At 41.9% G+C, this 12,323-nt stretch overlaps 2 protein-coding genes across 2 annotated transcripts in view; one reads left to right on the top strand and one right to left on the bottom strand.

Annotated features, from left to right (window-relative positions):
* NUBP1 (nucleotide binding protein 1) overlaps nucleotides 1-1,070 on the bottom strand; it is a 6,981-nt gene extending 5,911 nt beyond the window's left edge. The window contains exons 1-3 of the mRNA XM_009887163.1: nucleotides 992-1,070; nucleotides 727-778; nucleotides 82-270 (exon numbers count right to left, since the gene is read on the bottom strand). Of these exons, the coding sequence (XP_009885465.1) occupies nucleotides 82-270; nucleotides 727-778; nucleotides 992-1,070 (320 nt within the window). The remainder of the gene's footprint in view (nucleotides 1-81; nucleotides 271-726; nucleotides 779-991) is intronic.
* Nucleotides 1,071-3,771: 2,701 nt separating this feature from the next.
* TEKT5 (tektin 5) overlaps nucleotides 3,772-12,323 on the top strand; it is a 28,011-nt gene continuing 19,459 nt past the window's right edge. Inside the window, exons 1-4 of the mRNA XM_009887161.1 lie at nucleotides 3,772-4,336; nucleotides 5,570-5,649; nucleotides 7,720-7,790; nucleotides 9,475-9,618. Coding sequence (XP_009885463.1) covers nucleotides 3,772-4,336; nucleotides 5,570-5,649; nucleotides 7,720-7,790; nucleotides 9,475-9,618 — 860 coding nt within the window. The remainder of the gene's footprint in view (nucleotides 4,337-5,569; nucleotides 5,650-7,719; nucleotides 7,791-9,474; nucleotides 9,619-12,323) is intronic.

Consider the following 12,323-nt stretch of genomic DNA (forward strand, 5'->3'; position numbering starts at 1 on the left):
CCCGTAGCCAGCGGGGAGAAGCGGGCGGGTCGGCGGTGGTGAGCTGACTGAGAGTCGTCACGGAGAGCGGCCTGCTCCTACCGCTGCGTCGGCGTTTCCCCCCCGGAACCGCACTGGACAGCAGCAGTTGCCAGCAGCGCCCCAAAACAAAGCCCTGGCGCCGGAGGGGAGCTGGCCCGCCCGCTGGTGGCCCCTTGCCCCGGTCTGCCACTAGAAGGAGACGTTCTCCCACGGTTGAGCCCGCTCACTGCATAGCGCGGCACCGGACGGCTGCCCGGGAAAGCATCACAGGTTAACACACTTTGCTTTTGCGTTTCTGAAGCTTTGTGCCCAGGACATGATGTGTCATTTCAGTAAAATCACGCCATAGCAATTCTGAAGACATTAATTTCTGTACCTTGCTCATAGGTGAGTTCTATTAATTTAATGGGCACATTTGTTTGCAATATTATTCCCCCTGAACTTGGCCGATCAACTTCCAAGCAATCACATAGCCACTCTGTTACACAAAAATTAATGAAATAAATTAATTTTCCAAACCAAGGAAGTCTGCACCTGCTTAACGTGTAATGTTGTTTCTGGCCGCTCATCCCCATCGCCGCTCCCTTTCTGTCTCTCCCGTGACTGCCTGAGCACAGCCTCGTCCTCTCTTCCATTGGTAACACCGCCGGCTAAGGGCTGAATTACAGGCTGCGAACATGGGCGGTTATTGCTTGTACTGCTCACCGCTCCAGCACAAACTGCCGGTACCCCCGACTAGGAGCTGCATGACTAAAACCTGCAATTGTAAAACTGGATCACCTGCAACTGAGAGTCCCCAACAGGGGACACCTTACCAGCGTTCAGCTGAGGACAATTCCTGCCTCAAAAAGCTTCCAGTCTACGTAGAAACGAGCAGTAAATCATGGAACCATATTTGGTCTTATGAGGAGGAAAATGTTTTTCCAAGACAGGTGACAATCTCATCACTTTCCCCTCATTTTCCCATTACCTATGTATAAAGTTCTTGCAATACTGTCCTGATTAAAGCATTGCTGAGTCCCAGCCATCGAAGATGCACCAACCGCCATCTGAACGGCTGTTACACACTTAAAATTTAGGTGTTCAGAAAAAGGCATTTAAGAGCGTAACTGCTTTGCTTTGGAAAAGTGCACACAATACATTCACATCCTTTAAAGAAGTTCTCAGTTTTTCTCCCAGATATAACAGGTTTCAGCCTTGAAACAACAGTCCCTTGTGTCATAGCTACTTCCCGTGAGACAGACTGACTGACTCCTGAGGCAGGGCCCGTGAATTCTAGTTTAAAAGCCACTGATGGTAACTGAAGCTTGAGAGAAAGGCGGGTTGGGGCGGTGGTTTTGGAGGAACGGTAAGGGAACCAGCGTGTTTCCTGCTCGCAAACCTCCTTCTGCTGCTTTGGTTGAGGATGCTGTAAAAAGGGTATGTTTCTGATTTGAGCAGTTGGGAGTCTCAAGTATTCCCATCTTTCACTGATTAGTCCCCAAACTTGATTGTTCTAACATACAAGTGTCTAAGTTACTATTTAAGGAGGTCTCATCTTGGAAACACAGTATGTAGAAAAGAGTATCTGGTAATATTTGGAAAGGTACTAGCACATCCTGGTGTTAAATCTGTCTTTTTGAGAGAAAAATACTGTAAAGTTATCTTCTTATGAACACTCTCCACTTTAAGAACCACAAGCTTTTCAGAAACGGCACTCTGGGAAAAAAAACCAAAACAACCAAACCCTTCTGAATAACTATGTACAAAAAAAACCCTAGAAAAAAATATCTTAAAATACATTTAGCTCAGGTATTTGAGGAGTTTGGCCTCTGCTTTTCGGTGATTAATAAATAGGCTATGACCTGTTTTCCGTTTCAAGTATATTTACCTCAGGTAAATGCTCGTCACCGCTTCATACTTGTACAACTTCTGTACTTAACTGCTCTGTAATTACCTTCTATGGGAAACTAATGCAAAAAATGTTATGTGGAAGTGGATCCAAATGTTTAAGCAAATTCAAATGTCTGGGGTGGGAGGAACTGGCCCTGTAAGATGTATCTGAGAATTTTATACTCTACCTTCCCTATGAAAAATTTGGCTGTGTTTTAGACTGCAGCTCAGTACAGCACTTTAGGTCTGTGTTTCCTTTCAGACATACGGATTCAATTCACTGATGTCAGCAGGACTTTCAACATTTGAAACTGAAGGACGTGTTCAAATATTTTTCTTTTGGGGCCAACAGATCATTTCCTGTTCCTGAGGTTATATAGAACATTCCCCACAAAAAGCACCAAAAAGCAAAAGTAAATCCCCTCCTCAGCAGCCCCCGTCCTCTGAGCCAGCGTGGGCTCTTCTTGCAGGGGCATCTGGGCAAAAAATAGGCTGTAGGTAGCGCGGGAGTCAGACTGAACTTGGCGGTGAACTCCGGCAGCACTCTTGCAATCTCTCACGCTCAGGAATAACTTTACCCTCCTGGGCAGCTGCTGAGAGTTAGTTCCACCAGTTATTGCAAGAGGAAAGTTTTTTGTGTGCGTGCACATTTGCAGTATCAATCTTACCCCGCTGAGACACCCCAGCCTGCTGTCTGTCCACCGCGGGTGGCTCCACTGCCTGCCCCTCACCTCCCTACTGCTGGCACTTACATTTGTGTATGTTAAACATTAGGAGAAGATAAAGTTAACTTACAATGACCATTTATTTAAAATTACCTCTACTGTTTTTAGCTGGTGTGTAATGTCACGCTAGCTTTCTGAGACAAGACGTTGCATGTAATGCACATATATACATATATATTTTATTTCTCCAAGTTGAAAAAAGGTTAACAAGCTGTTGCATAGTTGTATGTCTGGAGAAGAAGAAATGATGGCAATTGTCTTGCATTCAGCCTAGAAGAAATTTGTGCTGATTTAAGGACTCTTTGGATAGTGAAATAAAGTGCCTAATTACAAATGATTATTTATGTTCAAAATTCTTGGCACAGAAGATGGGTCACAATGCAATTTTAGAGCACTGGATTTCAGAAAGAGTTTTTTTGCCAGAGAGGCCAGAAGGCTGAAAGATAAAATTCGAAAAGTAAGTTATCTGAGAAGTTACTCAACATTTTAAACTGCAGAAAAATCATCATCAGAGGAAAGTCTCTCCCATCTTTTGTATTTTTTACGAAGATGAATACAGTTGAAGGGAAGAGCAAAGCCCAAGATAGTTATGCTCTTTTTTTTGTCCATTTGGACCAAACCATCTGCAGAGATCCCTAGACAATTGTAAGAGGTGACTCCCAGAGTCTGTGTTTCAGTTCAGAAGGATTGTCCCCACTGCTGCATTTCCCTGTAGTCACCAACTGATATATGGGAACCACTCTGATGTAAAGCATTTATTTTGTTCCACTCAAGGTAAGCTCACTGAAGGCCAACCGACACGCCCATCCAGAGCGAGCCTTTGGCAAATCCCTCTGCACTATAAGCTGACAGTCTCACGCCGTGTCTAGGTCCCAACGCACACAGCGCTGCTCTGTGGGGGAAAGCACTGCTTCTTTCTGGGAAAAACAACCTGCCCCAGGACAGGCGGTACGAATGGAGCCCCCCCGGCGCACCGGGACCCAGGTGGGTCCCAGCCTGCTGACAAGATGGAACAGCCCTCGGAGCTCTGTGACACCTGTGCCGTGTCACAAAGCGCTGCGCAGCCCGGAGAAGGCTGGCGGAGGCGCCGGGGTGCTCAGAGCGGCTGCAGCTGCTGGACAGCCTGGGGGCAGCTGCCTGAGCCCAGCGCAGGATGGAGTTTCTGGGGACCACGCAGCTAGCCAGTTACTGCGGCAGAAAGAAGAGCTGCCAGTTCCCGGATCTAGTTCCCACTAGCACCACCAAGGACACCTATCAGCCCTACTGCCTACCAGGCTACCGCTACCTCAGCTCCTGGAGGCCCGGTCTGCTTCACAAAGTGGTTCTGGACCCTGCCGGCTCTGACAAGCAATTTAATCCCAGTGGGCGGCCGCCCACTGTTCTGCCAGGGTTACGCTCTAGCCTGCACGCCCGCTACAGCCCTCGTGACTGGCACCATGCGAACATGGTTCAGTTAAAAGGGGCTGAAGCCTCCAGGTACTGCTCAGGTAGACTGAATGCTGATTCAATGAGACTGATGCAAAATAAGGATCAACTGACTTATCAGATGCAAGAAGACAGTAGAAGAAATCTGGGAGAGAGGATTTCCAACATTGATTTCTGGAGATCCGAGCTCATCTATGAGCTAGAGTGTCTGCTGAAAGAGACCCAAGCCTTGGAAACAGCAAAGCAGCGGCTTGAACGTGCTGCAGATGAAATGCAAGGACCACTGAAGGTAGGTTTGATACAGTGACTTATTTCATGACTGTACTGTGGAATGATTAAAAAAAATGGCTTTATCTCTGTTGAATACTAGTATGACTTTTACTGTTGTCATCAAGACGCATCTTGGTGAAACATTACCCTCAGTAAGAAGGAAACCTGGCCACCATGGGTTTTACACACAAAAGTCAAGAAAGCAACCTATCAACACACTTCTATATGCCTTCCTTTTCCTTCCTTTCTGCCCGAGGCTCCAGGAGACGGAGGCTCCCTCAGGCACTGCCCGGGCAGCTCAGTACATCACAGGAGAGCAGAAGATGGCCCTCTAAGCTGCAATATCCCCATGTTCTTATCTAGTTCTGAATTTTCTGCTATTGCTTGCTGAAAATAATATTTTCATTTAGGATGGCATATAATTTTGAAGTTCTCCAGAATCTTAAATGCAAATTAATTGCAACAGAAAAAGCAACAGTAATGTAAGTCAATGAATGATGCTAGCAAAAACTCAAAACGCGCAAAAGCTACAGTCACAGCTGTCTCATAAACATCTGGAGTATTGCTGATGGAAGCTATGTCTATCAGAGATGTTTCTAGGCAAGTACAAATAGAAACCCAAAATTCAGTGTTCAGTAATGACTTTTTTAGTTGTCTGTATCTGTACTGATTCAGAGTGGCAGGCTGAGGATGCTTTCTATTCAGGGACCATATTCTGCCGAAAGGCTTGGTGCCAGCTAATGCTGTTTCATTTATTAGCATGGTTCTAAACAAGTGGATGAGACATTACGAGTAAAGTTAACCTGCTGGGGCAGGTTCACTGAATTCCCTCTTCAATGACTGTAGTTATGCAGTCATTCTCTTGTATAGGTACAAAACTTGCAAACTTTGGCACTGGGTAAGGGAGGATGAGGGGAGATGAGATTAAAGGATTTTGCTACGGATGAGTGTAGAACACCACAGGTGCTTTAATCCACCCAATTTACAACAAAGCTTGGGCACGTCGACATGCAGGCCTTGCTGCACAGTACTAAGCAGCTAATCAAATGGCAGGTAATGTATTAACAGGTAAGTAGGAGTAAACCACTAAGATGGATCAGTTGAGCGCAGTGAAGTCACCTATTTTGTTCCACCCTCAACAGGTGGTCATTACTTGATGTGTCAGCTCAGTCAGAACCTTCAGCAAGGTTCAAGGTTTCACTCCACAATGCAGTACCGAGCCTGTTACAAATGTCCCTCGGTTTGCTTGCAGATAGCCCTAGAATGCTTGTACCTCCGGGAGATGCGGAAGGGCATAGACTTAGTTCATGATGATGTGGAAAAGAACCTCATAAAGGTAAGATCAGACTTACTAGATTATTTTTCAAACTGTGGGAATAACTAAAATACAACTAAATGCTTACCAGGGTAAAAGCATTGCAGTAATTTCCTCCTTTTGTTCACTTGGACGGCTGAGGGGGGAAAGGGGAAGAAACTAGGTAAAGCTAAATATATTGGGAATGGTTCATGTTCTATTCATCCTTCCTGGAGCGAGAGGAGCCCAGCATCCTTGTCAGGTCTTGTCCAGTTCTATCTTCTCTGATCCTATAAAACGATGTAGAAACATTTCTTAAGATGTTTTTCTGGGCCATGATCTATAGAATCCTAGAATTTCTTAGGGCTTACAATATAAAATGCTGGTTTACTGCCTTGCTATATATATAGTGTTACTGAACAAAGAAAATGAGATGGATAGTAATGATTGCTAAATCTTTTAAATAAAAAAATAACCAAGTAACATTTTGCTAATGTATTTGAAAGAAGTTATATTGGATGCGTATGAGAACAAAAATACTAGAAAAGAACATTATGGGACAATGGCATTGCTTCAAGCACTTTTCTGTATTAATAGATTCCAGAAGGATGTGCAGACCACTTGGATAACCAAGATGCTCGTTCAGAGCCTATAGCCTGCAACTTGAAGTTTTAGAGTTTTAATGAAGAATCAAGGAGCTAATATATATTAGCTTAAGTATTTCAGCACTTAATTTAGCATGAGAATTCAGGGTAGGATGAAATACTGCTAAATGTTGCACATGAACAGATGAAAACATTTATTTTTTCAAAATGAAAAATAAAGACTATTTGCCTGATCCTCCAAGCACTGCTCTGACTAGGGAGCAAGCTAGATAGTGACAATAAAGGACAACAAAAACTCATTTTTTAATAACCAGAAAGCCAGCTATAAAGTTGCTGTCACTCCTACGCATACTGTACGAGTACAGAGACAAAGCCCGTATTTTTAAATTTGGATCATCTTAATGACTTCCAAATAAATTAAAACACTTTATTCGCTGTTTCAAAACTCACAAAAGTGTACACACAACTTAGGTAAGAGCTTATGTTGGGCTAAACCAGAGTTTTTGAAAAAGAAAGAGGCTGGAACACCATAACGTTGTTTGAGGGACTGTAATTACTGTGTTTGCATAGTTTTCAGTGTGGTTGGTTTGAGTATTTTTTATTTACTTTAAGCTGAGTGGAACCTGGCTTTGAATTTCTTTGACTAATATTTATAGTTTCGAAGAGTATTACAATATGCTTCCTTAGGGAGCCTGTTTCTGAAATCAGACATTTTTAACCTACTCCACTGTTCACAAAATATGCGTATTGTTCTAGAAAAATGTAGAAGTCATTAGAGAGGGTAGTTTAATGGACTAAGGTTTATGTTTCAAGTATCTTCATTATACTTAAGACAATCAAAATTTGACTTTATTAGAATAACTCCATCCAATAAAATGTGCTATCATGTTTGATATAATATAAAAAGTAATACAAAACCAAGTCAAAAGATACAACTTTGTAGCACTGAGAAAGAGAGGGACCAAAACACACCCAATGAGGAGAGGCTGAGAGATCTGGAGTTGCTCAACCTGGAGAAGAGAAGGCTCCGGGGAGACCTTATCGTGGCCTTTCAGTACCTAAAGGGGGCCTACAGGGAAGAGAGGGACAAACTTTTCAGCAGGGCCTGTTGCAAAAGGACAAGGGGTAACGGCTGTAAACTAAAAGCGGGGAGATTTAGACTAGCTATAAGGAAGAGATATGTTTTATGCTGAGGGTGGTGAAACACTGGAACAGCTTTCCTAGAGAAGTTGTGTATGTCCCATCCCTGGAAACATTCCAGGTCAGGTTGGACAGGGCTCTGGGCAACCTGATGTAGTTGAAGATGTCCCTGCTCATTGCAGGGGAGGTTGACTAGATGACCTTTAAAGGTCCCTTCCAACCCAAACTATTCTGTGATTCTTGACCTACATTGCGTTTGAGGTATGCGAGAAGGCTGCGACATCTAGAATGCAGAGTAAGAAGGGTAAATACACTGAAACAAAGGAAGTTTGATGAAAGCACTGACACTGTATATTTTCCACTGTAGGAGGTTGATGTATTCAAGGACTGTCAAGAAATATTGACAAAACTTGCGCAGAAAATCAATCAACAGTTGGGGTAAGACTTTATATTTAATTCCTGTTTTAAAAATAGGAAAGCTGAATTCAGCATTAGCTAGTATCTAAAGACAGACTGAAAATAGCAAAGGCAAAATTAGAGACTTGGCCTGTTAGATGCTCATTGCCCTCCACTTCTAATTTATACCACTGATAGAATTTGCATGTTAAACTGCAGAACAGCAATACTTACCATTTAAAGATGACTGTGACTAAATTTTTAAAGTAATGTTTAATCTGAAATCTTTCATTAAAATTAGGGACATAAAAATTATAGCTTAGTTCTGCCAATGTTACTATGTGGCACACTGGAGTGAAGTTTTTAATTACAAAACTAAATTCAAAGGAAATTCATTATTGATAAAAGAAACATGAATCTAAGCACATCATAAGGTATGTGATGAGTTATGGAATAGACTTAAATTATTGTATATATTGCATATTTGTATATATTTTTGTTATGGGAGGCTTTGGAATTTATTTTATTTATTTGAGAGTACACAAATACCCTGGTAAATGCACATTATATTTGTCTTATTTAATTAGGTAAAACTATTCTGAATACAGTGTTCTGCTAACTACACAGAACTGGTACACATTTTAAAAGTCATGTTTATATGACATGCCATGATTCTCAAAAGAAACAGTTCAAGTACTCACACATGAGGAAGATAAAATCGTACAGTTCTTGATTATCACATTATAGGAGAAAAAGACATAAGTAGATTTTATAAAAAATTGCTGTTGTTAATGGCACTCAGCACTCACATGAGTCAGGTTAGATGCATCTCTGCAGTTCATTCCACTACTGTAATATATTGGGTATATGATCAGATGAAAGCTAAGTTCTTATTTGGTGGCACGAACTCTGTGTAGCTCGTCAGGCTGGCATTTCTGGTTACCTTCGATTCAGTTCTGTCACCACATCAGGCAGACTAATAGTAATGCCAGTTGACAAGTGCATCACAGGAACAGCAATATTGGCAAAAAAGTGTCACTATGTCTGCTGTCTTCCTGGTGAACTGGAAAGCAAAACTTTGATTCTTTCTTCGTCCATATTACTCCCATTCTAGTCCAAAGTCTGCCAGCCTTCCCCCCTTTTGGAAGAGCCAAAGGAGATTAAGTTACTCCAAAAATTCCTTGTGGCTAAGAAAGCAGAGATGGAGTGACACGTTTCCCTCCTCGTGATCAACATGAGCAGAAACACTTAAACAGATTTTCCAGTGATGTACAATTTGAATTACACTAAGTGAATTTGTCGCCCAAATCGGGAGAGATGGGAAACCACAGCTCTGGTCTGCCCTTTTCTTTCTCACTTACAGCTTTGCTGCCATGAAAGTTATCACTGAAAATCTCTTCCCTTTTGCTCTGGGGCTTTCCTTCATGCCACACAACAACTACCTGTTGTTTTTCACCCTTGTGGCCATCTTTCATCAAAATGACAAACATTATTAAATGCAGTGAGTTAAATGCAATTCTTTGAGGAGCACTCACTAGAGGCTAAAAGGGACAAATGGTACAGGAGCTCCCTCTAGATAAATTGCAGCACCAAGCATTTTCAAGCCACTGCAAATTCCAATAAACTATAAAATGAAGCATTGTAGGAAGCTAATGAAAACAATTAGCTATTTAGCGTAACAGCATTAAAGATGGTTTAAATTAAGTTAAGTCTTTCCTCTTCACAGCATCAACAGAGATGCCCAGCATGCCCTGGAACAGGATCTTTCTGACAAAAACTCAGCCTGTTTTATTGATGAGAAGTGCTTTAACCTGAAGAACACATCAAACAGCATCAACTTTTACCATGGAGTGGAGAAAGCAGATGGGACGTGAGTATGAGTGGCTATTGTAGCCTTCTCTTTCCATGTTCCCTGCTGTAAGTAAAAGCCTGATTACAGCACAAGTCCAAGCCTTATCTTTGAGAAGTGATACAGAAAGAAGCGGCTTCTCTCTATGGCCCTGTCTTTGCTTGGTGTGAAACGCCCTCCATCATCCTCAATGATTCCCGTTGTTGCAGGCCAGGGAGAAGCTGGCAGTCTGCAGCACCCACAGCACTGATGTGCAGTGAGCTGTGTTTTTCAGTGGGACGACTGTTTAAGCTGTGTCGCAGGGGACTCCATGCCCTCAAACTCCTTTGTGCAGGTGTCTCCCTCTGGTTTTGATTTATACTTTTCTGTGGCCTTCAGGTTTCAAAACCACATCCAATCAAATAACAATTCAGCTAAGGTGTACAGTTAAGTGCAATGTGGTAAATAGCATGCAAGTGTACACCGTGGACTAGATATATTTGCTGTAAGAATAGCTTGGGTTATTAGGAAATTAGGCCATCAAGCTACACAGAGATACGTATTAAACAGGATGATCAAAAAGATTTGGCACAGCTTTAGCCTTGAAGACTGAACTAAAATTACTGAACTAAAATGTCCCAATTGTACACAGTTTTAAAAATGTTTACTAGTAGTGGTCTCATCAAGACCTGCATCCAATCCAAAAGCAATAGTAGAATAAAAGCGGCTTGCAATAGAGGGCAGTGTTTTTGTGCTAATGACTTGTTAGTTCCCTTATCACTCTTTAACATAGCAATATTTGAATGGTGAATGTACTCCACAATCTCAAATGATAACGACTCTGTCTTGATGAAAGGAGAAAAGAAAAAAATCAGTATTATTTGTTTACTTATGTTCTGCTTTTCATTAAAAGATCACCTCATTCACTACTGAAATGAGGGCATATCCGAAGGAAACTTGGCAAGCATTCTGCTGACTGTAGTAACACTACCTACTTTTAGGATTAGCAATGAATAAAGTTATTCTTGTCAGCTCTAGCAAAAAGCAGATTCATGGGCATAGTTTTACAGCCTTTTTCCTTTCTCACCAACTATTATCCAAAGAAATGCCATTTTTCATTTCCATTTTCCTGAAACCATTTGGCAGACTGAGACATACCTGCAGCACTCAGGAAAAGAGCAGGTGTTTTCTGCCTTAACAGAGCCAGCCGGATAAGTTACAGTCTGAAAAAGCAATGTAAAAGAACAGAGTGAGTACTAAGTATTTCAGATAGTCAAGATGGAAACCTACTTGGAAATTTAATTTTCTGATGAGAATATGAATACAATCATCAGACCACAGATGGAAAAAAAACCCCAAACCCAATACCCTGCAAAAAGTACACTGAGATTGTCTGGATCAGTGGCTGTAAGCTATGTCAGCTCGGGTTTGGTACGCTGATTTATGTACTTTACTACGGTATCACGTTGGTTACCTGAAACTGCCTAAATAAATGTGTGCCACTAAGGAATTCCAAATTGTTTAGGAAGATCAGTACTTCAGTTTGGAGAGAGAGGAATACCCTATGAAAAACTGGAAAAAAGGCCCCTGAGAAAACAAGCACTGACAAAATTAACTTTTTATTTTTGCACCCCTTAATATTTATTATCAGTCTTCAATTAAAATCTAAAGTAAATGTGAAACGCAATAAGTAGTGACCTTTCCCTGCAGAGTTTAACATACAGGCAAAATTCTGAGAAGGAAGTTTCGTGTGGACAATGAAGTCTAAATGCAGACAGAAGTTTGTCTCACTGTTTCTGTTCGGCAAGTACAAGATCTGTACCTTTCATAAAATATGCTAAAGATTTCTGGGTGAAAGGAGCGGTGAGTTAGTAGGCTAAGCAATGCATTAAAGTAGGTGGTGACTTTAGCTCCAAAGAGAGTAGCTTATGCATCAGTTTTCAAGCGGGGGGCTCTTTAGAGCCCTGCAGATTCCCAGTTTGGAAAGACTTGAGTGTGGGATTTATGTCCATAATTATGTTAATTATGATTATGAAGGCCATCTGTGAAGCCTGGACACAAACCCGAAGATCCCAAAGTTTGTTTCCATGCTGGACATTGCAGCAGGAACATTCATGGGTGGTATTTTTCAGTGTAGGAGCCCTATATTCAGTCTTTCTCTGTATATTCATAGGCATTTCCATAGCAGAGCCATTTCTGCTTGTCTCATAGATAGTACTAAATTTAACTGTAACAGTGGTGTAAGTTAAAGCAGAGAGGATGGAGATATTTATCTGAATGACTCAGGACAGTGTTGGGGCTGGGAGAGAAATTCCAGTTCTCCTTACTCCTAGGTCAGTGCCTTGTCCATTTTCCTGCTATCATTCCTTCTGATGGTGAAGGCTACTGGGATATCAGAGCCACATGCTTCATTATACAGGTCATGCATATCTCATGAGGTAGGGCTGCTCTGATAGCAGACCAGAGCTGTCTGAAGAGCCGTGTAACAATCCCTTCCTCATTGGGTTTCCTGCTTATTTTTCCTAAACTAGGTTGGGCGCTTATGGTCTCTGGTGGTTGGTGACACATGACTGTTTCCCCAGGATGAAGATTTGGGTTCACAAAAGTAGATGGTATTTGAATCTAATTTAATGGTGTGCAATGTACAGGAGGATCACGCTAAATAATCTAATAGTCCACTAAGGCCATAAGCACTCTGAACCTTGGCACAGAGAAATGTGTTGAATTTCAGCTGAGATGACAGCAGC

This window comes from Charadrius vociferus, unplaced genomic scaffold (genome assembly GCF_000708025.1).
Source record: "Charadrius vociferus isolate BGI_N301 unplaced genomic scaffold, ASM70802v2 scaffold1056, whole genome shotgun sequence".
NCBI classification, from domain to species: Eukaryota; Metazoa; Chordata; class Aves; order Charadriiformes; family Charadriidae; genus Charadrius; species Charadrius vociferus.